Raw genomic sequence first — 26,770 nt, 5'->3', positions numbered from 1 at the left:
AGCTATAGTCCTTATGGTATACATTATATCTATAGTACCTACTAATCTTATAACTGGAAATTTGAACCTTTTGACCACTGTCCTTCAATTCTCTCTCCTCTTGCCTTTTGCCTCTGATGACCACAAATCTAATCTATGAGTTCGTTTTTTTGTTTTTTGGGTTTGTTTTTAAATTCCAAAATAAGTGAGATCATACAGTATTTGTCTTCCAAATTTTCTTTTTAAAGGTGATTATAAAGAAGAAGTTTGCTCGTAGTTACTAATAATTCTCTCTGGTTGATAGTCATTATATTTTTTACTTTGCTATATTTTTCTTAGTGTGCATGTGTTAATTTTGCATTTAAGAAACTTTATTAATAAATTGTTCAGTGAAAAAATTGTTAATGCTCATTCTTCTCATATATAGAATGACTTTGCAGAAAAAGAGACTCTGAAACAAGAACAGATAGATGAGATAAGGGATAAGAAAACTGGACTGGGAAGAATAATTGAGCTAAAATCAGAAATCCTAAGTAAGAAGCAGAATGAGCTGAGAAATGTGAAGTATGAATTACAGCAGTTGGAAGGATCTTCAGACAGGATTCTTGAACTGGACCAGGAGCTCTCAAAAGCTGTAAGATATTATTTGAGTAATCTAATAATTTTAAGATATCAGATGTTTAGAATCTTATATTCTGAAGTATATTGTCTGTTGCTAATTGTTAAGATTATGGCATTTCAATAAAAATGTCAACCTTGCCTATGAATCTCATACAAAATGGAAACATCTGAATATTTAATCATACCAACTCTTTGATTCTGGAACTAGGTGGATTGAAAATTAGAATCACTTTGGAAGCTTTTAAAAAAGACTTATGCTTAAACCTTACCTCAGACCTTGTTAATCAAAATCTCTAGATTGGGGAATAGAAATATGTGTTCCAGGGGTGCCTAGGCGACTCAGTTACTTGAGCATCTGCCTTCAACTCAGGTCAGGATCCCAGGGTCCTGGGATTGAGTCCCATGTCAGGTTCCCCACTCAGCGAGGAATCCGCTGCTCCCTCTGGCCCTTTCCTTGCTCATGCATGTTCTCTCTCTCTCTCTCTCTTTCTCTTTCTCTCTCTCTAATAAGTAAAATCTTTAAAAGAAAAAAAAACGTGGGGTGCCTGGGTGGCTCAGTGGTTGAGCATCTGCCTTTGGCTCAGGTCGTGATCCTGGGCTCCTGGGATTGAGTCCCGCATCAGACTCCCCACAGGGAACCTGCTTCTCCCTCTACCTATATCTCTGCCTCTCTCTGTGTCTCTCATGAATAAATGAACACAATCGTTAAAAATAAATAAATAAACAAATAAATAGAAAAAAGAAAAATGTGTTCCCAACAAAACCAGGTGATTGTTATGAATACCTTGGCTAAGAACCACTTACCTAAGTTAAAAAAGAAGTATTTTCCCTCTAGGTTCCAAACACTGTAGATTTTATTTGATTCTTGACATGTTCTCACTTTGTGTGTGGTAGAAATTTCCTTAGACCATCTCTTCTTTTCATGAATTTCCAAGTTTCTCTTCCTCATTTCTAATCTGTCCCCTTCCTTCACATTTCTGCCACCAAAGTGGGCATCCTAAAGCTTGGCTAATCTCCCTCTCAGATCCCATCTTGATAATATAAGTAAACATTTCTATTTGCTCTGTACCATCTACCATACATTTTTGTCAGTTTAGCAGTTTGTCACAATATTGCCTTGTGATGGCAAAGCATTGGTCAGAAACCGTATCACACTATTTTATGGTTTCTACATGCCAAGCAATGTAATGAGTTACATGGGTACTTGATAAATAATTACCAACTAAAGGGTCACTAAACTGTATATGTAGGTATATTTTTCTCCGTTTTACACTAAATTCTCACTTTTTCCTCCTGTTTGTCCTTCCAAGATTTATTTACTAATTTTCTACCATTATAACCTAGGAAGATAACTTTATAAGAATTTCTTTAAAAATCTTATTTCTTATGCTTTTTCTCTTCTTGGATAAGGGCAAACAGTAATATTTTGGTAATTCTGATGAATAGTTGATTTCTAATACATTTTGTCTTTATTTTAACACAAAACATATAAACTTGTGTGTTTGAATTATTAATAAGGAACGTGAGCTAAGCAAGGCTGAGAAAAACAGCAATGTAGAAGTTCTAAAAACAGAAGTAATAAGCCTTCAAAACGAGAAAGCAGACCTAGATAGGACCCTGCGTAAATTGGACCAGGAGATGGAACAGTTAAACCATCATACAACAACACGCACCCAGATGGAAATGCTGACCAAAGACAAAGTATGACTTTCTTTTTGTTCTAATTATACTTTCTGGTATTTAAAATAATTTACATTCATAATAGATGCACTGTGAAGTGTTTAGGTGGTGCTGGCAATGTATTTTAGGAGTTAAGTGAGCTTAATACTCTATAAAAAAGACTTTGGAGCGGAACTGTTTTCTGATTACAAAAATTAATAATACAGAAGTGTATATACACATGCCCATTGCTATTAATTTTTATTATATATCATACAGAAGGGGATCCCTGGGTGGCGCAGCGGTTTGGCGCCTGCCTTTGGCCCAGGGCGCGATCCTGGAGACCCGGGATCGAATCACATCGGGCTCCCGGTGCATGGAGCCTGCTTCTCCCTCCGCCTGTGTCTCTGCCTCTCTCTCTCTGTGACTATCATAAATTTAAAAAAATAATAAATAAAAAAATTAAACATACAGAAATTTTAATTTTTATATATTGTCAGACTTTGTTACTCTTTTCTCTTATGGCACAGAAAGGCAATTCCCACTGTGAAACTTCAAGACCTTTTTTTATTTTCTTCTTGCATTCTATTGTTTTATTTTTTAAGCCTAGAATTTTAATCAGTCTAAAATTTATTTTGTTCTGAGCCACCTAGCTGGCTTAGTCGGTAGAGGGATGTGACTCTTAATCTCAGATTTATAAATTAAAATTTATTTTTGTTCTTGATACAATGTGCAAAATCTTGGACTTTATTTAAAAAAATTTTTTTTCTGTAGGCTGACAAAGATGAACAAATTAGAAAAATAAAATCTCGACACAGTGATGAATTAACTTCATTGTTAGGATATTTTCCCAACAAAAAACAGCTTGAAGACTGGCTTCATAGTAAATCAAAAGAAATTAATCAGACCAGGGACAGACTGGCCAAATTGAAGTAAGTAGTTGTAACATTTGAAGATGTACTGTAGATCCCTTATCTCATGTTTTTATTTTTCATTGTTGTTTTATTATTTATTGTTATAAACTGGTATATTTTGTGTTAATTGACTTTGGTTCTTCTGTATTTTATAAATCAAGTGAAATGTTGAAATTGATTTGGGCCTTTTGTTCCTTAAAAGTTTGCAGAATTTAAGAGAGGATTAAAATTCTCCTTTACAAAAAGCAACGCTTGACACTGTAAAACTAATGGTAGAAAATTTAGGGGGAAGGCTTCATTATATTGAAATTGACAAATATTTTCTTGGACCTGACATGAAAAGCATAGGCAGCAAAAGCAAAAATAGATAAATGCGACTACGTTAAACTTAAAAATTTCTACACAGCAAGGAAACAATTATGGAAAGGGCAGCTGACAGAATAGGAGAAAATATTCAAACCATTTATCTAATAAGTGATTATTACCTAGAATATGTAAAGAACTCCTGTAATTCAACAACACAAAAACAAATAATTGAATTAAAAAATGGGCAAAAAATGTGAATAGACATTTCTCCAAAGACCATATACAAATGGCCAGTAAATATATGAAAAAGTACTTGAGTCATCAGGGAAATGGAGATGAAAACCACATGATATATCACTTCACACCAGTTTAGGAAGGCCACTACCAGAAAAGAAAAACCAGAAAGTAAGTATTGGTGAGGATGTTGAGAAACTGGAACCTTTGTGCATTGTTAGTGGGAATATGAAATGATATAGGTCATAGAGAAAATGGAGGATCTGAAAAAAAATAAAAATAAAGTACCAGATATTGCAGCAATTCCATTTCTGAGTATACAAAAGCATTGAAAACATGATCTTGAAGAGATTTTTGCAAATCCATGTTCATTACAGCATTACTGTCAGCAGCCAGATGATGAATGGATAAAGATTTGGTGGATATTTGTGTATATATTACTCAGCTTTAAAAAAGAAGGAAATCCTGGGGTGCCTGGCTAGCTCATTCAGTCGGGCATGTGACTCTTGCTCTCCAGGTTGTGAGTTCAAGCCCCACATTGAGTGTAAAGCTTACCGAGGGTTGGGGGGTGGAAATCCTGTCATGCACTAATTGGGTGAACCTTGAAGATACTTTTGCTAAGTGAAATAAACTAGTTACAAAAGGACAAATACTGCATGATTCCACTTATGTGAGATACCCAAAGAAGTCAAACTCTTGAAAACAGTAGAATGATGGTTGCTAGGAAGTAGGGAAAGGGGGAAAAGGGAATTGTTGTTCAGTGGTTACAGAGTTTCAGTTTTTACAAGATGTAAAAGTTTCAGAGATGTATAGCACAATAATGTGATATAGTTAATGCTACTGCACTGTACACTTAAAAATGATCAAGATGGTAAAGTTTATATAATTTGGTTTTTACCACAATAAAGTGATCACTTTATTCTGTTGTCACTTTGCACTCAAAGTGTCAAGAGAGTCAAAAAATTCAATACAGGTATTTGAGAAGATAACGAATTCACTTTTGGCCATGTTTAATTTGTGTATCTTACGGAAATGTCTCTTAGGGAATAGAATATTGGAGTTGAAGTTCAGGAGATTGGAAGTTGTTGCTTTGTGAATGAATAATAATTGGAATCATTAGTATAGACTGTATCATCTTAAAGGGGTTATATGAAGAAAAGAGAAAAACATTTACTGTTGGTAAGCAAAGCAAGAGGAGAACGTTAAGGAAACTAGAATTCAGGGAGCTGGAGTGGGAGTCAGACAGGAGTAGTTCTTGACATCTTGAGAAAATAGACCTTCAAGGAGGGGGTCAGCAGTGTTAGGTGCTAAGATAGTGATGTTGACAACCATTGCTCAGTGGCTGGGATGGCCAAAGCATCACCTTTATTTTTGCCATATTTTTACTGTGACTCATAATGGAAAGTATCAAGATGTAGCACACATGGACTTATACACATTAATCTGAAATAAGTTTCTCAAAATAGTTTGTGTCCTAACCATGCGTAGTCTGTTCCAATGTATTTTGTTGTCTCATTTTTAAATATATGCTGAATATGATCCATTATATTGATTACATACCTGACTTGCCTAGTGCATCATAACCTGCAAACCCTGATCTATATTGGTATGGAGGTTGGCTAGGATAATTTTAGGAGTTGTAGTGGAGATGAATTATACTAGTGAGCAAGGTCTTTGATGAATGAGAGGGAATGGATAATGTCATAAGTAGATGACAGCAACAAGGAAGGGATGAAGTGGGATCCCTGGGTGGCTCAGCGGTTTAGCGCCTGCCTTTGGCCCAGGGCATGACCCTGGAGTCCTGGGATCGAGTCCTGCGTCAGGCTCCCGGCATGGAGCCTGCTTCTTCCTCTTCCTCTGCTTGTGTCTCTGCCTCTCTCTCTCTCTCTCTCTCCCCATGTCTATCATGAATAAATAAATAAAATCTTTTTTAAAAAAAGGAAGGGATGAAGTTCTTACAGGAGTGAAGGGAAGTGTATTCTTTGTATCCTGTAAGTGTAAGGGAAGTGTATCCTATAGTTCTTTCAGGAGTGAAGGGAAGTGATACTGTGAAAGGTTCAAAGGGAATTAAGAGAATGTTCTCCCTTTCTCTTCTCTCTCTCCAGTATGTCCAGCAAGCATATTCTTTTTTTTTCTTTTTTTTCTTTTTTTCTTTTTTTTAAGATTTTATTTATTTATTTATTTATGAGAGACACACAGAGAGAAAGGCAGAAACACAGGCAGAGGGAGAAGCAGGCTTCATTCAGGGAGCCCAAAGCGGGACTCAATCCCAGGTCTCCAGGACCAGGCCCCGGGCTGAAGGCAGCACTAAACCACTGAGCCACCGGGGCTGCCCAGCAAGCATATTCTTGCTGAGGTTCCTAACCTGAGATCTAAGACATGAACCCCCAGAAATCACACAGTTTTGCCTACACACATTTGTCTGGGAGTAGGTTAACGACCAGGTTTGGAAGGCGATCACTGTCTTTGGGGTAGAGTTCAGGCAGAAATGGACTGTTGCTTTGACTTCTCAAAAAAAGTACTTAGTCACAGCAAACATTTGAAATACTTATTGGCAGATTTTGTTTTGTATCTACTTACTCAGACTTTTCAAACTCATTTCTCATGTTGTAAAATTGTAATTCATATTCTTATTTTAGCAAAGAACTAGCTTCGGCTGAGCAAAATAAAAATCATATAAATAATGAACTAAAAAGGAAAGAAGAGCAGTTGTCCAGTTATGAAGACAAGCTGTTTGATGTTTGTGGTAGCCAGGACTTTGAAAGTGATTTAGACAGGCTTAAAGAAGAAATTGAAAAATCCTCAAAACAGCGAGGTAAGTTACCGTCTTTATATTATCAAGGCACTTTGACTCGTAAATTTTCACTCACAGGTTATTATGAAGGATGAGAGTTTTAAAAACTTGGTTCTAGAAACAAGGTTTTAAGTTTCAGTCCTGGTTCTACAACTTACTGACTTTGTGGCTTTGGGCAAATTACCAAATCATTCCTTTTCTCAGATTCAGATTCTTCAGATTCTTTTATTCAGAAAATCATTCCTTTTCTTCAGAGGATATAATTACCTACTACTCAGGATGTTAAAGAAGAGAAAATGAGATTATAGTATAAAGCTCTTAGAACAGTTTCTGGCACACAATATGCTCCAAAATTTTGTGATGCTTTTTGTGTGTTACCAGAAAGTAATTTATACAAATCTGACTGTATTGTGCCCTTTCAAAGAATATGTAAATAACAGAATTTTTATTTTTTCATTGTATGTTTATAAATGATGAATAATCATATATCTAAGATAGAACCATAATGACAAAACTATATTGTGTATTCTTACTGGTAATTTATATATTTTCTTAAAATTAGCCATGCTGGCTGGAGCTACAGCAGTTTACTCTCAATTCATTACTCAGCTAACGGATGAAAACCAGTCATGTTGCCCTGTCTGTCAGAGGGTTTTTCAAACAGAAGCTGAATTACAGGAAGTCATCAGTGATTTGCAGTCTAAGCTGCGGCTTGCTCCAGATAAACTCAAGTCAACAGAATCAGAACTAAAGAAAAAAGAAAAGCGGCGTGATGAAATGCTGGGACTTGTCCCTATGAGGTAAGAATAGGGATTTACCATTACTGTACATGAACAGCAGCACTGTAAAAGGTACCCATCCAGTCCCTGGCATATGGTAGGTGTTCCACAATGGGTTAGATGAATAAAAGTACAAGTCAAGATTCTGAACCAGTGTGTCCCATCTCATGTTATTTATCTTATAAGGAAAAGTGGGGCCCTTGGGTGGCTCAGTCAGTTGGGCATATGCCTTCAGCTTGGATCATGGTCCTAGAGTCCTGGGATCAAACCCCAAGTGGGGCTCTCTACTCAGCAGGGAGCCTCCTGTTCCTTCTCCTTCTGTTTGCCATTCCTTCTGCTTGTGCTTTCTTTCTCTGTCAAATAAATAAATAAAATCCTTAAAAAAAAAAAAGAAAAAAGGCAATTATTGGGGTGCCTGGGTGGCTCAGTAAGTTAGGCATCTGCCTTTGGCTCAGATCATAATCTCAGGGTCCTGGGATTGAGCCCCACATCCAGCTCTCTGCTCAGCGGGGAGTCTGCTTCTCCCTCTGCCCTTCTCCCCTGCTTGTGTTCTCTCTCTCTCTTTCTCTCTCTCTCTCTCTTTCAAATAAGTAAATAAAAATTAAAAAAAAAATTATGTAAAAGTAGACTTCTTAAACTAGTCATAGAGCAGTTATAATTTCTACTGTTTTCTGTTTGTGTGTATGTATGTGTTAATTTCTGAGACTTGACTTGAGGGCATAAATTTTGACAGATACAGACCTGTTTGCTGATCTCTCACTTTCTCAATTCATCAAAAGAATTAAAATACTGAAAACCTCCCCCAACAGACAAACTTTAAACTATGTTTGTATGTCTTTTCCACTTTCAAGAAGAATGAGTCATCATGATTTTGTTTATTTTTCCCTCACTTATTCAAGAAATTCATATGATGGCCTATTTATAAATAAAATCAAGTCAGAAAAGTATGTGATGATGCCTTGGTGTCTTCCACAACATAGAGCAGAGATTGGCCACAGAGACCAAAATGACACAATCTTCAAGGGGCTGATGGTCTATGTAAGGAGACAAACTCTCAGAATTGAATATTTAGAAAGCTGCACTTAAGTTCTTAATTGGTTCAGACAAATGCATTAGTTAAGAGGAGAGAAGCTAGAGGACTACAGAATGAGAATAAGATTTTGAGAACATATGGGAGGGGAATGTAAAGCATAAGGAAATTTGAGGGCACCTGGGTGACTCAGTTGGCTAAATGTCTGCCTTCAGCTCAGGTCATGATCCGTGGGGTCCTGGGATTAAGCCCCACATTGGGCTCCTTGCTCTACAGGGATCCTGCTTCTCCCTCTCCCTCTGCTGCTCCCTCAGCTTGTGCTCTCACTTTCTCAAATAAATAAATAAAATCTTTAAAAAGAAGCAGGGGGCACCTGAGTGGTTCAGTCAGTTAAGTGTCTGCCTTCGGCTCAGATCATGATCCCAGGACTCTGGGATCAAGCCCCACTTTGAGCTCCTTGCTCAGCAGGGTGTCTGCTTCTTCCTCTGCCCCTCTACCCCCACACTCATGCTGGCTCTCCCTCAAATAAACAAAATCTTCTAAAAATAAAAAATAAAATGTAGGGAAGTTGATTTGACTCAGTTAACAGAAGGCAAGTATAGAGAGAAATGAGAGCACTGTGTGTAAAGGGAAGGAGAGTCTGTCCTGTGCTATAATAGAAAGGTGATCTCGAGTTAGAGGAATCATTTGGGGAGTTTGATTCCCATAAGTTGAGAAGATAGGGCTATGTTATATGTTCAGGCCTATTTACAACACTCACTGATAGATGATAGGGGGTTTAATGAAAAATGTGTTTTAAGAAATTAATCTTATGTTAATATATTGAATGGATAAGACTGAGAACAACTCTAGAAGCAGAAAAGCTAAGAGAGTATGTTGTCCAGAAAACTGAAGAGGAATTTCAGGAAAAGGCTACAAAGGTAAGCTTTGTGATAGCCAGCCTCCAAGATGATTCCCAGTGATCAATCTCTCCCTCCCGGTATTCATGCTCCTGTATAGTCTTCTCCCATGTTCCCAGATGGGTCTTTGAAACCGATAAATTATGACAGAAGTGATAGCATATCCCTTCCAAGATTAGGTTAGTTAGGTAAGGCAGTACAGCTGCCTGTTCTCCTTTTCTTTTGGATATGGGGGAAGCCACCTGCCATGTGAGTCTCCCCGTGAAAGGCCCCACTTGACAAGGACCCGAGGCCTTCCACCACAAGTACCATTTGGACACTGATTATCCAGGAGTCAGGCCTTGAGGTGACTGCACCGCTGGCGAACAGCTTGACTGGAACTTCAGTAAAACGGCCTGAGTCAGAAGGACCCATATGGTTGTTCCTGATCCTGAAATAAGTGCTGTTGTTTTAGGCTACTGAGTTTTGGGATATTTTGTTATGCAATAATAGACAAGTTCTATAATCTTGAAAGGGTGAAAATGAGATTATTGGGGTCTATAGAGAGAATGTGATAAGGAGACAAAAGGAAAAGAAAAGATAAAATTTGAAGTTGGTAGAAAGTGCACTTAGAGGAATTGAGAGCTTCATTTTGTGTCATACTAATATAAATAGCAGAAATCAGCTTCGTATTATACTTTATGACGCTTGCCATCAAAGCTCCCCATCTCAGAGTAAGGTACATTCCTTATTCATAGTTGTACTTCCTTAAGGATCTGTGTTGTAACATTGCTAAGTATTTGCTGAATAAATGAGAGCTACAATATCTGTTCCAGTTATTTATTGCTTGTAACAAACCTCCTCAAAACTTAATGTCTCACAACAGTCATTGTTAGAATATTTCATGGGTCCGTGGGATAATTGGGTTTAGCTGGGTAGTTCCTTGTAGAGTCTTTCATGTGATTGTAGTCAGATGTTGGCTGCAGTCATCTCAAGACCCTCCTAAGCCCATTGCTCAAGGTGGCTTACTCAAATGACTTGCAGTGACACTACAGGCTGGGAACGCAACTGGGGCTGTCAGACACAGTGCCTGTGTGTCTTGGGATTTTGACAGCATAGTGGTTGGATTACCAAATGAAGGATCCTAAGAGCAAGTAGTCCAAGAGACAGGCAATCGAAACTCCTAGTATCTGAAGGCATAGGCCCAGAAACTGGCACAGTGTTACTTCTGCTGTTATCCCTTGGTCTCTGTCAGAGTTACAGAGCCTGCCAAGATTCAGTGAGAGGACACAGACTCCACCTCTCAGTGAGAAGACTGTCAAAGTATTTGTGGCTAACTTTAATCCATATAGTACCCCAGTATCTAGAGTGGCACCCATATGTCATTCTGATTGTCACATGCAAAGTAAGATAACCTGAACTGGAAAAATAAATATGTAGTAGACAAGTAAATGAATGCCTTGGAAAAAAATACAGCAGGACAAGGAAGTGGAGAATTACCTGAGGGATTGATGAGAGGGGAATTGCTGTTGAAGGTGGCATTTGAGTGTGGACCTGAGAGAAGTAAGGGAGCTAGCCATGCATTTGTCCAGGAGAAGAACATTCCAGGCAGTACAAAATCCCTGAGGCCAAAGGGAAAAGTAATTGAAAGTGAGCTCAAAGAGCTAGTGAAGAGCCACATCTTACTCTCTCTGAGGAAAATATTTTCATTTAAAGGCCAAAGGTCACCAACACTTAATTTAAGAACACCTTCGTGAATGAAATCTCAGATGAAAATATACCTGTTTCTCATTTTGCTTCATACTGAATCAGGTTTATTACAAATCTCAGTTAAATAAAAAGTATTTTTCCCCATTTCTATGATTTTTCAACCAACCATATATGTGTTGGTTTCTTTTACATAAAATCCCCTTGGAAAAGGAATGCTGTCACAAAAAGATGAACTGAGTTTGTGAAAATTTTACAAAACCAAAGCATCCTAATTTCAATAACCTATTCTTTTGGGAAACATCTTTTCTCTTTCTGATAATACTTATTTTAGCGTTTAGCATCGTAGATAATTGCCAGAAATTGTCAAAACCCCTGGACCACATCAATAAGAGGGTTTTTTGTGTGTGTATGTGAAGATGTAAGGATAGGGCTAAAATTGAATGGATACATGTAGTTCTTCACAAAGATGTCCCCAGTCAAGTGAATGCTTGATTTCATTAGGCTATCATAGCTGTCACTTTTTAGGTATTGGGAACATTTTTTAAGATCAACTTCTGGGCTATGATCACAAGATTCAAGAAGTAACATGGGTATGGAACTACTCATAATCTACATACCTTCATATTTACTCAGGACATTTTTTCATCTCAGTGGCATAACAAACAGGTCTTCTGTTGCCAAAGACCACTTTAGGTTGGCATTTCTTGGTCATGGTGTGGATTTTTAAAAAATCATTAAGTAGTAGTAGTATGTAAGAGCAAACCCTTGAGTTTCTGGTTTTTCCTTTAGTTTATTATAAGACTCCATTAGAAATTAATTCATCATACTAATTTATAATTAAGAATTCTGGAATTTTTCAGAAGTACAGTTGATAGCTTTTTTTTAAGATTAAACATCAGTTTTATTGTTTCAGAGGTGTCAACAATAATAGATAAGAAGCCAGTACCTGCCACAGGAGTTGTAATCCATTTGCAACAGTAGCAGCAGTAAAGTGGTTAACAGCTTCTGTACTGTAAACACGTGTAGCAGTTGGCTGAGTGGTCTCCTTTCAATCATTTTTTTTAAACTTTTTGTTTCGAAATAATTTTAGATGTACAGAAAAATTTCAAAAATATACAGAGAATTCACATCTACCCTTCATCTTGCTTTTCCTGATATTCACAATTTATGGAACCATAAGTTAATTGTCAAAACAAAGAAATTAACATTTGTGTGGCACTGTTAACTAAACTACAAAGCATATTAGAATTTCAGCAGTCTTTCCATTAATGTTGTTTTTCTATTTCAGGACCCAACCCAGGATCCCACCTGGCACCTAGTTGTTATTTCTCCCTAGGCTCCTGCAGTCTTCAGTAGTGCTTCAGTCTGTCTTTCATGATCTTGACACTTTTGATCAGTATAGTCAGTTAATTTATTGAAAATCTCTCAGTTTGGCAAATAGCACAGTAATACAGTAGTCCTTCTTACCTGCAGTTTTCTTCTCTGCTCTTTACATTAACCTGAGATCAACTGTGGTCCAGAAGCAGATGGTCCTCCTGACATATCATCATGTTAACAGTAGCCCAATTTGAAGTCACAAGGCCTACATCATTTTCCTTGTTTCATATCATCATATAAGCAACTTACCATAAAACATCACAAGAGGGAGGGAGGGTACAGTACAATAAGATATTTTTTAATATGTATTTGAGAGCATTCATACTTGGGCGGGGGTAGGCATAGAAGGGGAGAATCTCAAGTAGACTCTTCACTGAGTACAGACTCTCCAATTCAGGGCTTGATCCCACAATCTGTGAGATCATGACCTGAGCTGAAATCACCAGACACTTAAACAACTGAGCCACTCAGGTGCCCCAGTACAAGATATTTCAAGAGAGACCATATTCACATAACTTTTATTACAGTACATTGTTATAATTGTTTAATTATTAGTATTGTTAATCTCTGTGCCTAGTTTATAAACTCTATTGCAGAAAAAATAATATAATGTTTGGTGCTATCCATGATTTCCGGCATCCACCAGGGGTCTTGAAATATATCCCCCGTGGATCAGCATGGAGGTAGGGGGAGACTATTTAATTGTTCTGAGGGATCCCTGGGTGGCGCAGCAGTTTAGCGCCTGCCTTTGGCCCAGGGCGCGATCCTGGAGACCCGGGATTGAGTCCTACGTCGGGCTCCCGGTGCATGGAGCCTGCTTTTCCCTCTGCCTGTGTCTCTGCCTCTCTCTCTCTCTCACTGTGTGCCTATCATAAATAAATAAAAATTATTAAAAAAAAATTGTTCTGAGAAAAATCTATCATTGGATACTAAAATCAGTGGGTAAAAATTTGGAGAGAAACAAGATACTGGCACAGTCCCCATGTATTCCTAGGATTGTTATTAATAACAAAGACAAAAATAATAACTTTATAGTGGGTAAAACCTGGCTTAACACCATGTTAACCAAGTGAATAAGATTAACATCTCCGTTAATAAGATATGACATTATGTACCGCTGATCTGATGCCCTGAGGAGGATACAGTCACTTAATGATACTCTTGCCAAAAATACATAACCTTCATTTCATGATAAGAAAACATTAGAGAGCTTTTTAGAGAGCTTTTTTAAAATTATTATTATTTGTTAGCTTATTTTTAATTGTGTTCTCTGTTAAGGCAAAGCATAATTGATTTGAAGGAGAAGGAAATACCAGAATTAAGAAACAAACTGCAGAATGTCAATAGAGACATACAGCGCTTAAAGAATGACATAGAGGAACAGGAAACGCTTTTAGGCACAATAATGCCAGAAGAAGAAAGTGCTAAAGTTTGTCTGACAGATATTACAATTATGGAGAGGTTCCAGGTAAGTTTATTGTAATTGAAGGTCAAATAAAACATGTTTCATGGTGATTCATTTTCATTTTTAGTTTCCTATTATTTATATCATTTAAATTATTAAAATTCATTTTATCCTATTTGTTAAAATTATATCTGAAATCGGTGACAAATTGAGATTTTAAAATAATAGCAACTTTTAAAGATACCAAATAATGATAATGTAAGTTTGTTAAAGGAAATAACTGTTTTGTTCTTAAGATGGAACTTAAAGATGTTGAAAGAAAAATTGCACAACAAGCAGCTAAGCTGCAAGGACTAGACTTGGATAGAACTATTCAACAAGTAAACCAGGAAAAACAAGAAAAACAACACAAATTAGATACAGGTAATATAGTTTTTTTCTTTCTTTTTTTTTATATATATAGTTAGTTTTTTTATGTACCCATAAAGACTTCAACATCCTAGCATATACTTTTTTTTTTCTAGCATATACTTTTTTATCATACATTTTATATCTATCATGTGGACAGGGAACTGTCTTTCTTCCAGTTCGCAATATTCATCCTCTTTCTAAAAGCCTTACTTGTTACCTTGCTTTGCATAACAGATTTTGAATGATGGATATCAGATGAGCTCTACTCTTTCTTAGTCCTGCCTGCCCTGTGATTTTAACCCATGGGTGACCAGGAGGGATTCTGTATCACTTTTCTTGCAGTGGGTGGGATCCATAGAAGCTGAGCCTTTGTGAATTCCATAGAGCTATAAAAATGGAAGCTTGCTGATCATAGTATTTTCTATATCCTTAAACTAATCGCTGTGTGACTATGTTTTCATGTAGTTTCCAGTAAGATGGAATTGAATCGTAAGCTTATACAGGACCAGCAGGAACAGATTCAATACCTAAAAAGTACAACAAATGAACTTAAATCAGAGAAACTTCAGATATCCACTAATTTACAACGTCGTCAGCAAATGGAGGAACAGACTGTGGAATTATCCACTGAAGTTCAGTCCTTATCCAGAGAGATAAAGGTAAGTTTCATACAAAACTGTTTTTTATCTTTTTTTTTTTTTTTAATTAGGCTCTATGCCCAACACAGGGCTTTAATTCACCACCCTGAAATAAAGTGTCTCATACTCTACTGATTTAGCCAACCAGATGTCCCACATACCTGTTTTTTAAGTAAGTTCACATATGTGAAATGCTTCTTATTGGCATAGTGACTAGAACTCTGGTTATTGTGAGACTTAAATAGAAAATAGTATAATTCTTTTGTGGCTCCTGTGTTGACAAACTTTGTATTAATATGTAAAGATTTTAGCCATAATATGGAGGAATTGGCTGCCTGGTTAATTAGTGAACTTCCTGTTACTGGAAGTGGTTAGGTGGCTGGCTAACTACACAGAAGGATTCCTGCCTGTCTGGGATATTTGTCTTACCTGCAGATCCTGTATCCATGGCAGACCCTATCTCTTAGTCGTAATGCTTTTTCTGTTTGATTCTAGATGTAGTTTCAGAATCCTTCCCATTGTAGTAAGCAGGCATTGAGTTACTATGTGGAATGGAAACCATTTGGCATCTCTCATCTAGATTAATCACATCTAAGGCCCACTCAAATTTTTGAACAGTTTTAGAAATAATAATCTTGGGTGCCTGGGTAGCTTAGTCAGTTAAGCATCTGCCTTCAGCTCAGGTCATGATCCCAGAGTTCCAGGATTAAGCTCTGCATTGGGCTCCTGTTCAGTGGGGAGTCTGATTCTCCTTTTGCCCCTCTCATGCACGCGTGTGCGCTCGCTATTTCTCTCTCTCTCAAATAAATAAAATTTTAAAAAAAAGAAGTAACAATTTCGGTTTTTTGTTTAAAGATTTTATTTTTTTATTTGAGAGAGAGCACACAAGCAGGGGGAGTGGCAGAAGGCAAAGGAGAAAGAAGTAGGCTTCCTGCTGAGCAGGGAGTTCAGCAGGGCTCAATCCCACAACCCTGGTATCATGACCTGAGTTGAAGGCAGATGTTTAACTAACTGAGCTACCCCGGTGCCCCTTAGACATAACAATTTTACCTAGTTTTTCATAATTATAAACATTCAGTGAGCACTAAATATATTACTGACTCTGTCATTAATTACTATAAATGCTTCATAAGTATTTTTGGATTGCATATGATCAGAGGCTTAGAGTATGATATAAAATAGTAATAGCTTTTTTTTTTTTTTTTTTTACTCTTGGGACGCCTGGGTGGCTCAGTGGTTGAGCATCGGCCTTCAGCTCAGGGCGTGATCCTGGAGTCCTGGGATTGAGTCCTACATCAGGTTCCCTACAGGGAGCCTGCTTCTCCCCCTGCCTGAATCTCTGCCTCTCTCTGTGTCACTCATGAATAAATAAATATTTTTAAAAATTTTGTTTTTTACTCTTTATAAAGCCTTTTAACATTAAACAGTTCAGTGTCTTAGTAACCTGGTTGAGAATTGTGACTAAATCCCCCTTTTATAAAAAAAGAGTTTGAGACTTAGGGACAACCCCAGGTCTTAGCCAAGTTCATGCAGCTAGTAAGAGGCACAGTTTATTTTCAGATAGGTCTTCAATGTCTATTACATTTGACTTCCCAGCATACCATACCTCTTCTCAATATGATAAAATGCAAAAATATACCTATACTGAAGTGTGATACTAAGGAGTTATTTCTACTTTTATGGGTTTGTTCGATATTCATTATTTTAGAGTGCTTGAAGATCATTGTTTTCAACAGTGGTAGTCATGTAATTATACTCTAGAAATGTTGTAAGGCTGAACAACGTAGACTCCTGATTAGTAAAATAGTTTGTTATTTCAAAGCCCCCTTTCTTCCAATATAGGTGTGGATACACCAACATCAATGTACTTATATTTTTTATTACCATAAAATACCTACTTAGCCTTAGCAAACTAACCTTAAGGACAAAAGTGTCCTCTGTAGTCATATTCCCATCTGTAAAAGAGAGGCCTGAACTGAACCGCTTCTTTGGTCACACAGAGCCCCTACAAACTCATAAAAACTACACCTGAAGCCACATGCTCATATAATTGGGGCACATGGCCTGGATTAGGAATCAAGTCAGTGCTTGAAGCAATGTAGCATAGTGGCTAAGAGAAAGACTCAGGAGCTAGCCAGGATTTGAATACTGAATCCTTCATTTATTGGCTCTTATGACCCCAGACAAATCATTAGTGTGCCTGTTTACTGATCTGACATATGGGATGAAAATAATGGTAGGGCTCCTCATTGGGTTATTGGAAAAAGCAAATGAGTTAATTTTTAAAGCCTGACACATAGAAGCTGCTTTTTTTTTTTTTTTTTTTTTTTATTTTATTTATTTATGATAGTCACACAGAGAGAGAGAGGCAGAGACACAGGCAGAGGGAGAAGCAGGCTCCATACACCGGGAGCCCGATGTGGGATTCGATCCCGGGTCTCCAGGATCGCGCCCTGGGCCAAAGACAGGCGCTAAACCGCTGCGCCACCCAGGGATCCCTAGAAGGTGCTTTTATGAGGACTGTAAAGTCTGACACCTGAAATAAAATGATAGAGTATAAGTCTGTATTTTTCATTTTTAGGATGCTAAAGAGCAGTTAAGCCCTTTGGAAACAATATTGGAGAAGTTCCAACAGGAAAAAGAAGAATTAATCAACAAAAAAAATAAAAGCAACAAAATAGCACAGGATAAAGTAAGATATTATTTTTATTATCAAATACATATATTAAACTTAATGTTCAGAGCACCATGTTGGACATTAGTGTTTCACATGAAATTAAAAACATAAGGTAAATAGTATTTTCAGATCTGTGACATAATTGACATTAAAAATTCTTGTTAAAGATTAAAATTAAATTATTTTGCTTTTTAATCTAAAATAGAAGTTGAGAATAGAGACTATTTAATCCAATCCCATAGATGATAAAGGGAATTGTCTCATTATAAAACTTGGTGGTGATGGGAAGTGGAACCCAAGTCTCCAACTTCCAAGCCACTGTTCCACTGGGTTTGCCTATTAAGTTTTTGTTACCTTAATATATATTTCTTTGGAAATAAATCTTTCTAAATGCCGTGTCCCAACCGGTATATAAACATTAGTATTAAATAAATACTAAAATAAATATTTTTCCACAGATGAATGATATCAAAGAAAAGGTTAAAAATATTCATGGTTATATGAAAGACATTGAGAATTATATTCAAGATGGGAAAGATGACTATAAGAAGGTAATTTAATACTTAAAATTATTTATTTGTTTATACTTTTATTTTTCATGCTCAAAGAATTTTCTTTTGTACAGCAAAAAGAAAATGAACTTAATCAAGTAATAGCTCAACTAAGTGAATGTGAGAAACACAAAGAAAATATAAATAAAGAAATGGGAATCATGAGACAAGATATTGATACACAGAAGGTAGGTCTTTTTTGCTACTGGCTTTTGATATTACTTATACCAGTAACATTCTTCTCTTTATGTTTTTACTTAATTTATTTTACTTTATTTTTACTTTTGTTTTCAATAGATCCATCGAGTAGAAATGCATACAGTAGAGAAAAGCAATTCTAATAACATAGTCTTTTCCTTTTTTCCAATTTTATTTAAAAAAAAAAAAGACTCATTTGGTAAAAGTATAAACACAAAAGCTTTTATTTATTGACTGATTTTAGAGCATGAGCAGGGTGGAAGAGACACAGAGAGAGAGAGAATCTTAAGGTTCCATGTCCAGCGCAGAGCCCAGTGTAGGGCTCGAGCTCATGGGCCTGAGATCATGACCTGAGCCAAAAGCAAGAGTCACACTTAATTCACTATGTCACCCAGGCACCGCAAAGCTAATTTTAAATATAAACATTTAAACATAAAAAGTTTAACCTAAAATTCTCCCTCCCCGGGATGTGTGGGTGGCTCAGCAGTGGAGCATCTGCCATTGACTCAGGGCGTAATCCCAGGGTCCTGGGATCGAGTTCCGTATAGGGCTGCCTGTGAGAAGCCTGCTTCTCTTTCTGCCTGTCTCTGCTTCTCTCTCTGTGTCACTCGTGAATAAATAAATAAAATCTTTATAAAAAAAAAAATCTCCCTCCCCTTCTGCCAATTCTCAGTCTCATTTCTAGATGTCATAACTATTAACAGTTTTTTGTTTGTTCTTAAAGAAGTTTCTTATTCATATCAGCAGGTAGATAAATCAATAATATATCTGTGTGTATGTATGTATGTGAGCATATTTACTTTTATGTATAAGATCATACCATTCATATTCTCCACCTTTTTTCTTTTCACTTAATGCAATTTGATCTTATATATCAAGTTAGCTCACAGATCCACCATGTACTTTTTAATGATTATGAAATACTCCATTTTGTGTGTGGGCCATAAATTGATCACTTTTTTTTAATACTGCAAATGGTAACAATGAATATCCTGCATATATCTTTTTTCCTCTGTCTTTTCTTACCTAATGAAACGTAAATTCACACGAAACAAGAATAGAGGCATAATAATCTTAAAAGTTGTAAGTATAATATCTGTATATTTTGTCATTTTTTTCAGTTAATTCCTGTCTCATTTTCTCCATTAAGGACATTAATTTCTACAGTATAATTAAAATCATATTGAGAAATTATCTTCAGCATTCCTTATGTAAGCATGATAGTTAATGTCTACCATTTCTCTATTCCTGCTCTTATCAACAAAATTTGCTATATGAATGCTTTAATCATTTAGTTATAGTGTTTTAAAAATCTGTTTGAAGATTAGCTGTATCATCTGCCTGCAGGGCCTCTGGCCATAGTGCCAGGTATTTCAAATATATGAATATTAGTCAAAAGTAAATCTCTGCCATCTAGGGGTGCCTTGCTGGTTCAGTCGGTGGGGCATGCAGCTCTTGAGGTTAGGGTTGTAAGTTCAAGCCCCATGATGGATGTAGAGATTACTGAAAAATATAAAATCTTTGTTTTATTTAAGATTTTTATTTATTTTTTATTTTTTTAAGATGTATTTATTTTAGACAGTGCACATATAGGTGGCAGGGGTAGAGGGAGAGAGGATCTCAGTGAGCCCGGAGCCCAATGTGGGGCTCAATTTCATGATCCTGAGGTTATGTACAACCTGAGTTGAAGTTATGAGTCAGTTTCCTAACTGACTCTACCCCCCCAGGCACCCCAAGTTTTTATTTTTAAGTAATCTCTATCCCCGACATGGGGCTCGAACTCACAACCTCAAGATCAAGAGTCACATGCTCCACTGACTGAACTAGCCAGGTAATCCCAAAAATAAAAGCTTAAAAAAAAAGTAATCTCTGCCATCTAATAAATGCTGAGTAACTACAAATTGAAGATAGCATATATAACAGGATACTTATGTATCCTTTGCGTATACGTGGAATGCCTGTTTAAAATCCCAGTCTATTAAATCAGTGTCCCTCCATGTATAACATACACGAAGATCATTAAGATTTACCCATTTGTAACTCTCTCCTTTCCTTTTTTTTTTTTTTTTTTAAGATTTTTCATTTATTCATGAGAGGTAGAGAGAGAGGCAGAGACACAGGCAGAGGGAGAAGCGGGCTCCATGCAGGGAGCCTGACGCGGGACTTGATCCCGGGTCTCCAGGACCACACCCTGGGCCAAAGGCAGCGCTAAACCGCTGAGCCACCCTGGCTGCCTGACCATTTCCTTTTCAAGTTGATGATCTAAACTTAGTGAATCTGACTGTATTAGCTCACTTTTGTAAACTACCTTGTTCTAGAAATTATTTATAAGTTATATACATAGAGTAATGCCAAGTAACATTTTAAGTTAGTGGGAAAATGAGACAATGTGGCAATTGAGTAGTAAGTATATAAAATGTAGCCCATGAAATGTGATATGCTTGCTAAAGATTCCAGTAGTCACAGGAAGATAGGAAGTCACAACTATAATTAAGATTCACATTGTCGGGATCCCTGGGTGGCGCAGCGGTTTGGCGCCTGCCTTTGGCCCAGGGCGCGATCCTGGAGACCCGGGATCGAATCCCACGTCGGGCTCCCGGTGCATGGAGCCTGCTTCTCCCTCTGCCTGTGTCTCTGCCTCTCTCTCTATCTCTCTGTGACTATCATAAATAAATAAAAATTAAAAAAAAAAAAAGATTCACATTGTCTGAGAGCTGAAAGGACCCATATTAAGACCAAAGAAAAATATTTCCCATAGACATTCATGGGAAGAAGGACACTGTAGCTTATTAACACTATATCCTTAACAAACCTCATGGAGCTTTTTCTCTCTTTTTTTCCCCCACGGTGTGTTTCAGCATCTCTTTTATCTTTCCTTAATAAGGTTCTTTAGAAGGTTGTGTGATTGAGGCCTAAAATAAATGTTGGAGTGTTTTAGAGAACAAAGGTTAGCTAGGGGAACCCATCAGAATCTCCTGGGTTTACCACTCCTAGGTACACAACCAAGAAAATTTTAAACATGTTCACATAAAAACTTGTACAAGAATATTCATAGTAGCATTATTCACATTAGTCAAAATATGTCATCATTAGTCAAATTATGGTCATCAGCTGATGAATGGATCCGTGTGATGTATCCAATATGTATTACAGTTCTCCGGAACAACAGAACCAACAGGTTATATACATATACACAAATTTATAGAAAGAAGTTTATTTTAAGGAATTGGTTCACACTTTTGTGGAAGCTGAGCACTCCCAAGATCTGTCGTTAGTCAGGTAGAGACCCAGGGGAACTGATGAGATAGTTCTAGTCTGAGTTTGAAGGTGTAAGAACCAGAAGAGCCGAGGTTTCAGTTCAAGACCAAAGGCAGGAAAAGACCAGGGTTCCAGCTCATACATTCAGGCAGGAGCAGTAACCACTGATTGGTGTTTTTGTTCTATTCAGGTTGTCGTTGGTATGATGAGGCTCACCCACATTAGCGGGGGCAACCTGTTTCAGTCTCCCAATTCAGATGTTCATAGTCTCCAAGACACTCAGATAATGTTCAACCAAATGTCTAGGCACCCTGAGGCCCAGTTGAGTTGACACTGTTAACCATCACATCATAAAAAGGAATGTTATTCAGCCATGAAAAGGAATGAAATAGTAATGTATGCCACAACTTGGAGAAACCTTGAAAACTTGCTACGTGATGAGAGAATCCAAAAAAACATGACCACATATTATTCTGTTTACATGAAATAGGAATATCCAAATGGACAAAAAGCAAATTAGTGTTGCCAGGAGCTAGGGGAAGGAGAGAGAGACGAGAGAGATTGCTAATATGGACTGAGTTTCTTTGGGGGTGGTAAATGTTCTGGAATTAGTGATGATGCTTATATAACCTTGTGAATATACAAAAACCACTAAATTACACACTTTAAAATGTTGAATTTTATGGCATATGAATTACATCTCCATTTTAAAAAAAATCACGTGGGTTGTTAAAAATATACTTGTTTATGTCTCCATTACAGACCAATAAGTCAGAATCTCTGGGGTATGGGCAGAAGTATCTGTGCCTTGTTAAAGTTCCTCAGGGATTCTGATATATCATCAATCACTGAGCCAGAGCATTGCAGAACTTTCAGGCTATCCTTTCTAATGGTGTTTTTCCCAGCCAGACTTGGTAGATACTGAACTGCAATCTATTTGTTGTGCTACTACATCACAGTTACCTAGAATGCAGTTAATTTTTAGATTTTGCTTTAGATACCCCACTGCATAGACTGTCATCTGAGCTAAATGGGGTTAATATTTAAGAGTTGAGCGTAACAGTACCTTATTTACTACTTAAGCTCTACTAAATTTAGTCCACAGAATAAAAAATTTGGAAGTTGAATAATCTGTGTCCCTCATTTTTTAGATGAAAAGAACTGGAGGTGACCTGTCTCGCCCAAGGTCACAAAAGTAGTGAGTAACCAAAGTAGAATGTGACCTAACATTGCCAAATTGCTAATATTACAGAAAAACAATTGTGTTGTATTTTAACTGCATCTGGCTTTCTTTCCTCTTTCGCCAGTACTTTATATTTTGTAGACTATAATTGGAATTCTCACTGCTTAAAATACAAGGACATTTTTGACCCAAAAAGCATTTCACTATCAATTACTGAGCTAGGCACTGTATTGATTATTTTACATATATGTTCGTTCATTCAGTCTTCACATCATTATATGATATGTGGAATTATTATCATAATATATACAAGTTAACTGAGGCTCAGAATTTAAATTAATTTGCCAAAAGTCATCAAATTTGAAAGTTGTAATGCTGAGATTTGAGCCTAGGTGTACCTGACTTCAAAACTTGTGCTGTTTAACAACTGTACTGTATGTCTTTCAAAATGATTGTTAAAAGCAACTAGAAGCTGACCTAATTAAAAAGAAAAAAAAGTGCTTAGTTTTCTGTTCCTAATAAGGAAACAGTCCAAGTGTAGTCTTCTACGGAAGAATTTTTGAGAGTCACAGCAGCTGCAGTGGCACATTAGGTTACCTGGCAACAAAAGGACGTTTACAACCATATCATTTTAGTTATTTTTAACTACTTATAATAATGCCCTTAGTCCATTGTATGTATTTGTATTACTATTTGTAGGAAAACTGAAGGTGACCTTAATGACAATTTTTTTTGAAAACCCACTTCAGAATAGTGATTCATAGGTGGGCAAGGTTAAGCATGTGGCAGAAATCCTTGGCTTCCCTTCTTCTCGCCCACCTCCCAGATCCTTACTCCTTAGTAATTTCTGTGCCATTACTGTTGGCAACAAGATAAGGCCAAAGATCTGTCCCTCCCTCCCACTTCCCACAATACTGGGTTTATTTCAGTTGGAAGGGTTATTGGAGGAGGGTCCTAGCTTTCTCCTTGAGAAGTCTAGACTCTGAACTTAGGATGAATTTTCTATATTAGACTTTTGTGAGCCAAATCTATTTCTGCAGGTGATTTTTTTTTTCCCCTACATTCCAAAGAGTCAACTTGTAAACTGTTTCCTTTTTGGCTCTTGACAACATAGTTCATAATCACCATGGTCAGGTCTCTTTTTAAGGACAGTACTACTCAGAACCTGTCAACTTCTTAAATTTTCAGTTCAGTTCAATGTCCAGGGATAGTGTCTTCAGGTATGTAGGTATATACTATTTTTGTGAAACTTCTGTCTTGTGACTGTTATTTGTCAGCTTTAAGGTTAAGATCTTACCTGATATACCTAATGGTATCTCAGCCTTGGCATATGTTAAGAGATAAATACAACTAGAAAAAAAAAAAGTGAGAGGAGACTTTGATAGTATATTGTTCTTTTGTGATCTTTTACATCAATAAGCTCTATTGTGGGGTTACCATGCAAGGTGATCCAAAGGGATATAGTTATACAATACTAAAACATCTAGTTATATTCTTTTATTTTGTCATTTAAATATCTGTTTTGTGTATTTGTATTTGTGGGCTATCCAGGTTCTTCCAAGCTTCAAGATCCCTTTACCCTGGCTTCTCCCTCTGTTGAGTTTACCATAATTCTAAGTAAAGGTATAATTAGTACTACCTGTCAGCAATTGTTTATTATGAATCACATGTTGGTAACTTGATTATTTTTGTTAACCATTTTAATATTATTTAGATCCAAGAGAGATGGCTACAGGATAACCTTACTTTAAGAAAAAGAAATGAGGAACTAAAAGAAGTTGAAGAAGAAAGAAAACAGCATTTGAAGGAAATGGGTCAAATGCAGGTTTTACAAATGAAGAAGTATGTTTTTTTTTTTTTTAAGAAGTATGTTTTTAAAAGGGGTCTTTAGTTTAAATAAAGATCTTTTTATTGAAGTATGAAGAATATTCAATACATATTTTTTTAAAAAGAATTTTAGCATAAATATCCCTTGAGACTTACAGGAAGGTAGACAGAGTTTTTAATATAACCATAAGTCTTGGCTTTATAAACTGAAGAAGTGATACAGAATTTATAGTCCTACTGCACTGATGGGCAGGATTAAATATGCAAAGTCCCAGATTTCTGCTAGCCTGCTTCACAAGATAATGGTATCAAGCATAAAGAACACAGATGGCCTGTGGACCATGCCTGGGTCCCAGCTTGTATAGTCTCTAATACTGCCAGAGGACTTAGTGCCAAAGTGATTTGTCATTGGAGACCCATTCTAGACGCTCCTCATTATAATTGCATGCCAATCAGATCTGTTTTGTTTTTGTTTTTGTTTTTTGAAGATTAGTCTGCTTCTTCTTTCATGTGGTTTTATTGATATTTACTTTCAGTTGCTACCTTTTTGCCTTAGAGTTGCCTCAGGAATTCTCTAGGAAATGGTTGATGCTTAAGCACTAGACTGCTATAAAAGGCTGGACTAGCCATAGATTTTTGAACCACCTTAACTGGTTAAAAATAGGCCTCTAATTTATTCAGCCATTCCTTATAGATTTTTTGTCTTCTTGACTTTTTTTTTTTTTTAATTTTTATTTATTTATGATAGTCACACACGGAGAGAGAGAGAGAGAGGCAGAGACATAGGCAGAGGGAGAAGCAGGCTCCATGCACTGGGAGCCCGACGTGGGATTCGATCCCGGGTCTCCAGGATCGCGCCCTGGGCCAAAGGCAGGCGCCAAACCACTGCGCCACCCAGGGATCCCCTTGACTTGACTTTAGATCTGAATCAAAGAATGTTTAATTTTTTTCTAAAGGATATTATAAATGAAATTTTAATTTACTCTATAAAGCCTAACGGTTTAATCTTACTGTAAGCACTCTTGGTTTAGCTGTTTAAAATCTCTTTCATATACTGAAAAAAAATCAGACTTTACAACTGGAAGAGCTCTTCATCTTCAGTCTCATTTTTAAAGCATTAGGACATTGAGACCCAGAAAAAAAAATCCACAGGAAGTTATGACAAAAGCCTGGAATGTGACCTAGATATCCTAGTTCCCAAGCCTCAGCTATTTAACATAGTAGTGCTCTCAGTGGCAAGTTGAAAGAGTGAAGCTTTTAGAATAATCTTACAGTTGAAACAGTTTATTTTTCACTGCTGAAGAACAAACCAGATATGTTTATAATTTCTTCTGTGCTTGGTACTACATAAGAGTGATTTTTTAATATTCATTCAGACTACTAAGTACAAGTGCTCCTTGTCAAATCTGTCTTAAACTAGAATGCAATGGAAATGTCAACAAAACAGATCATCAAGCCAGTTCTGTAATGATGTCCATAAACTGTAGTGCTTAATAAGAGGGTGCTTAATAAGTAATTGTTAAATGAATACGATTTTTTAAAGCACACAAATCTTTATTATCTCCCTAGTTACCAGAAAAGTTTGTGTATTTTACTTTCTTTGATCATTATTATGCTATACTTGTACAAGTGAAATTTTATTTTCATAAAGTACAGACCTTTATTAAGTATTACCACAGAAATTAATAGTTTGAGATGAAGTTGTATTTTGCCTTTAATGTATTGTGAATGGAATGATGACACCTATTACTTAGTAACTTCTCCATGTTGGTAAGTGTGCATTCTCAGTTCACAATCAGAATTTTGTGAATTTGTAATTTAATCACCAAGAGTACTTTTTTTTAGGTGTCTAAAAGTGAGGAACTTGGTCAGTGTTCGCGTGTTATAAGAGTTCTTTGGCACACAGAAATCAGCTGTTCAGAAATCTGGATGATTCAGAGATTTGGGAAGGAAGAAAAATTTCTTTAGTATTAAAGCCTTAAATAAAAAGCAAGGAGAGACTTATTTTTTATCTAGAGAGATCTGACTTTTCCACTTCAGGCTGCTAAAAGCTAAAAATGGTCCTTAATTGTCATGTTTACCATTTATAGTGAACATCAGAAGTTGGAAGAAAAAATAGACAATATAAAAAGAAATCACAGTTTGGCAATAGGACGACAGAAAGGTTACGAGGAAGAAATTATTCATTTTAAAAGAGAACTTCGAGAACCTCAATTTCGGGATGCAGAGGAAAAGTACAGGGAAATGATGATTGTTATGAGAACAACAGAGCTTGTGAACAAAGATCTCGACATTTATTATAAGACCCTTGATCAGTAAGTATTAGACTGGGGATTTGATT

The 26,770-nt window shown here is 36.6% G+C and overlaps 1 protein-coding gene across 1 annotated transcript in view; it reads left to right on the top strand.

Annotated features, from left to right (window-relative positions):
* The window catches only part of RAD50 (RAD50 double strand break repair protein), a 92,134-nt gene that overhangs the window by 40,726 nt on the left and 24,638 nt on the right, over window positions 1-26,770 (top strand). Inside the window, exons 9-21 of the mRNA XM_041760747.1 lie at window positions 407-613; window positions 2,119-2,301; window positions 3,034-3,191; window positions 6,353-6,528; window positions 7,070-7,307; window positions 13,560-13,749; window positions 13,983-14,109; window positions 14,563-14,756; window positions 17,317-17,427; window positions 17,871-17,963; window positions 18,038-18,151; window positions 24,317-24,444; window positions 26,520-26,744. Coding sequence (XP_041616681.1) covers window positions 407-613; window positions 2,119-2,301; window positions 3,034-3,191; window positions 6,353-6,528; window positions 7,070-7,307; window positions 13,560-13,749; window positions 13,983-14,109; window positions 14,563-14,756; window positions 17,317-17,427; window positions 17,871-17,963; window positions 18,038-18,151; window positions 24,317-24,444; window positions 26,520-26,744 — 2,144 coding nt within the window. The remainder of the gene's footprint in view (window positions 1-406; window positions 614-2,118; window positions 2,302-3,033; window positions 3,192-6,352; window positions 6,529-7,069; window positions 7,308-13,559; window positions 13,750-13,982; window positions 14,110-14,562; window positions 14,757-17,316; window positions 17,428-17,870; window positions 17,964-18,037; window positions 18,152-24,316; window positions 24,445-26,519; window positions 26,745-26,770) is intronic.

This window comes from Vulpes lagopus, chromosome 7 (assembly GCF_018345385.1).
Source record: "Vulpes lagopus strain Blue_001 chromosome 7, ASM1834538v1, whole genome shotgun sequence".
Lineage (NCBI taxonomy): Eukaryota > Metazoa > Chordata > Mammalia > Carnivora > Canidae > Vulpes > Vulpes lagopus.
This window is presented reverse-complemented; position numbering and strand designations above follow the sequence as displayed.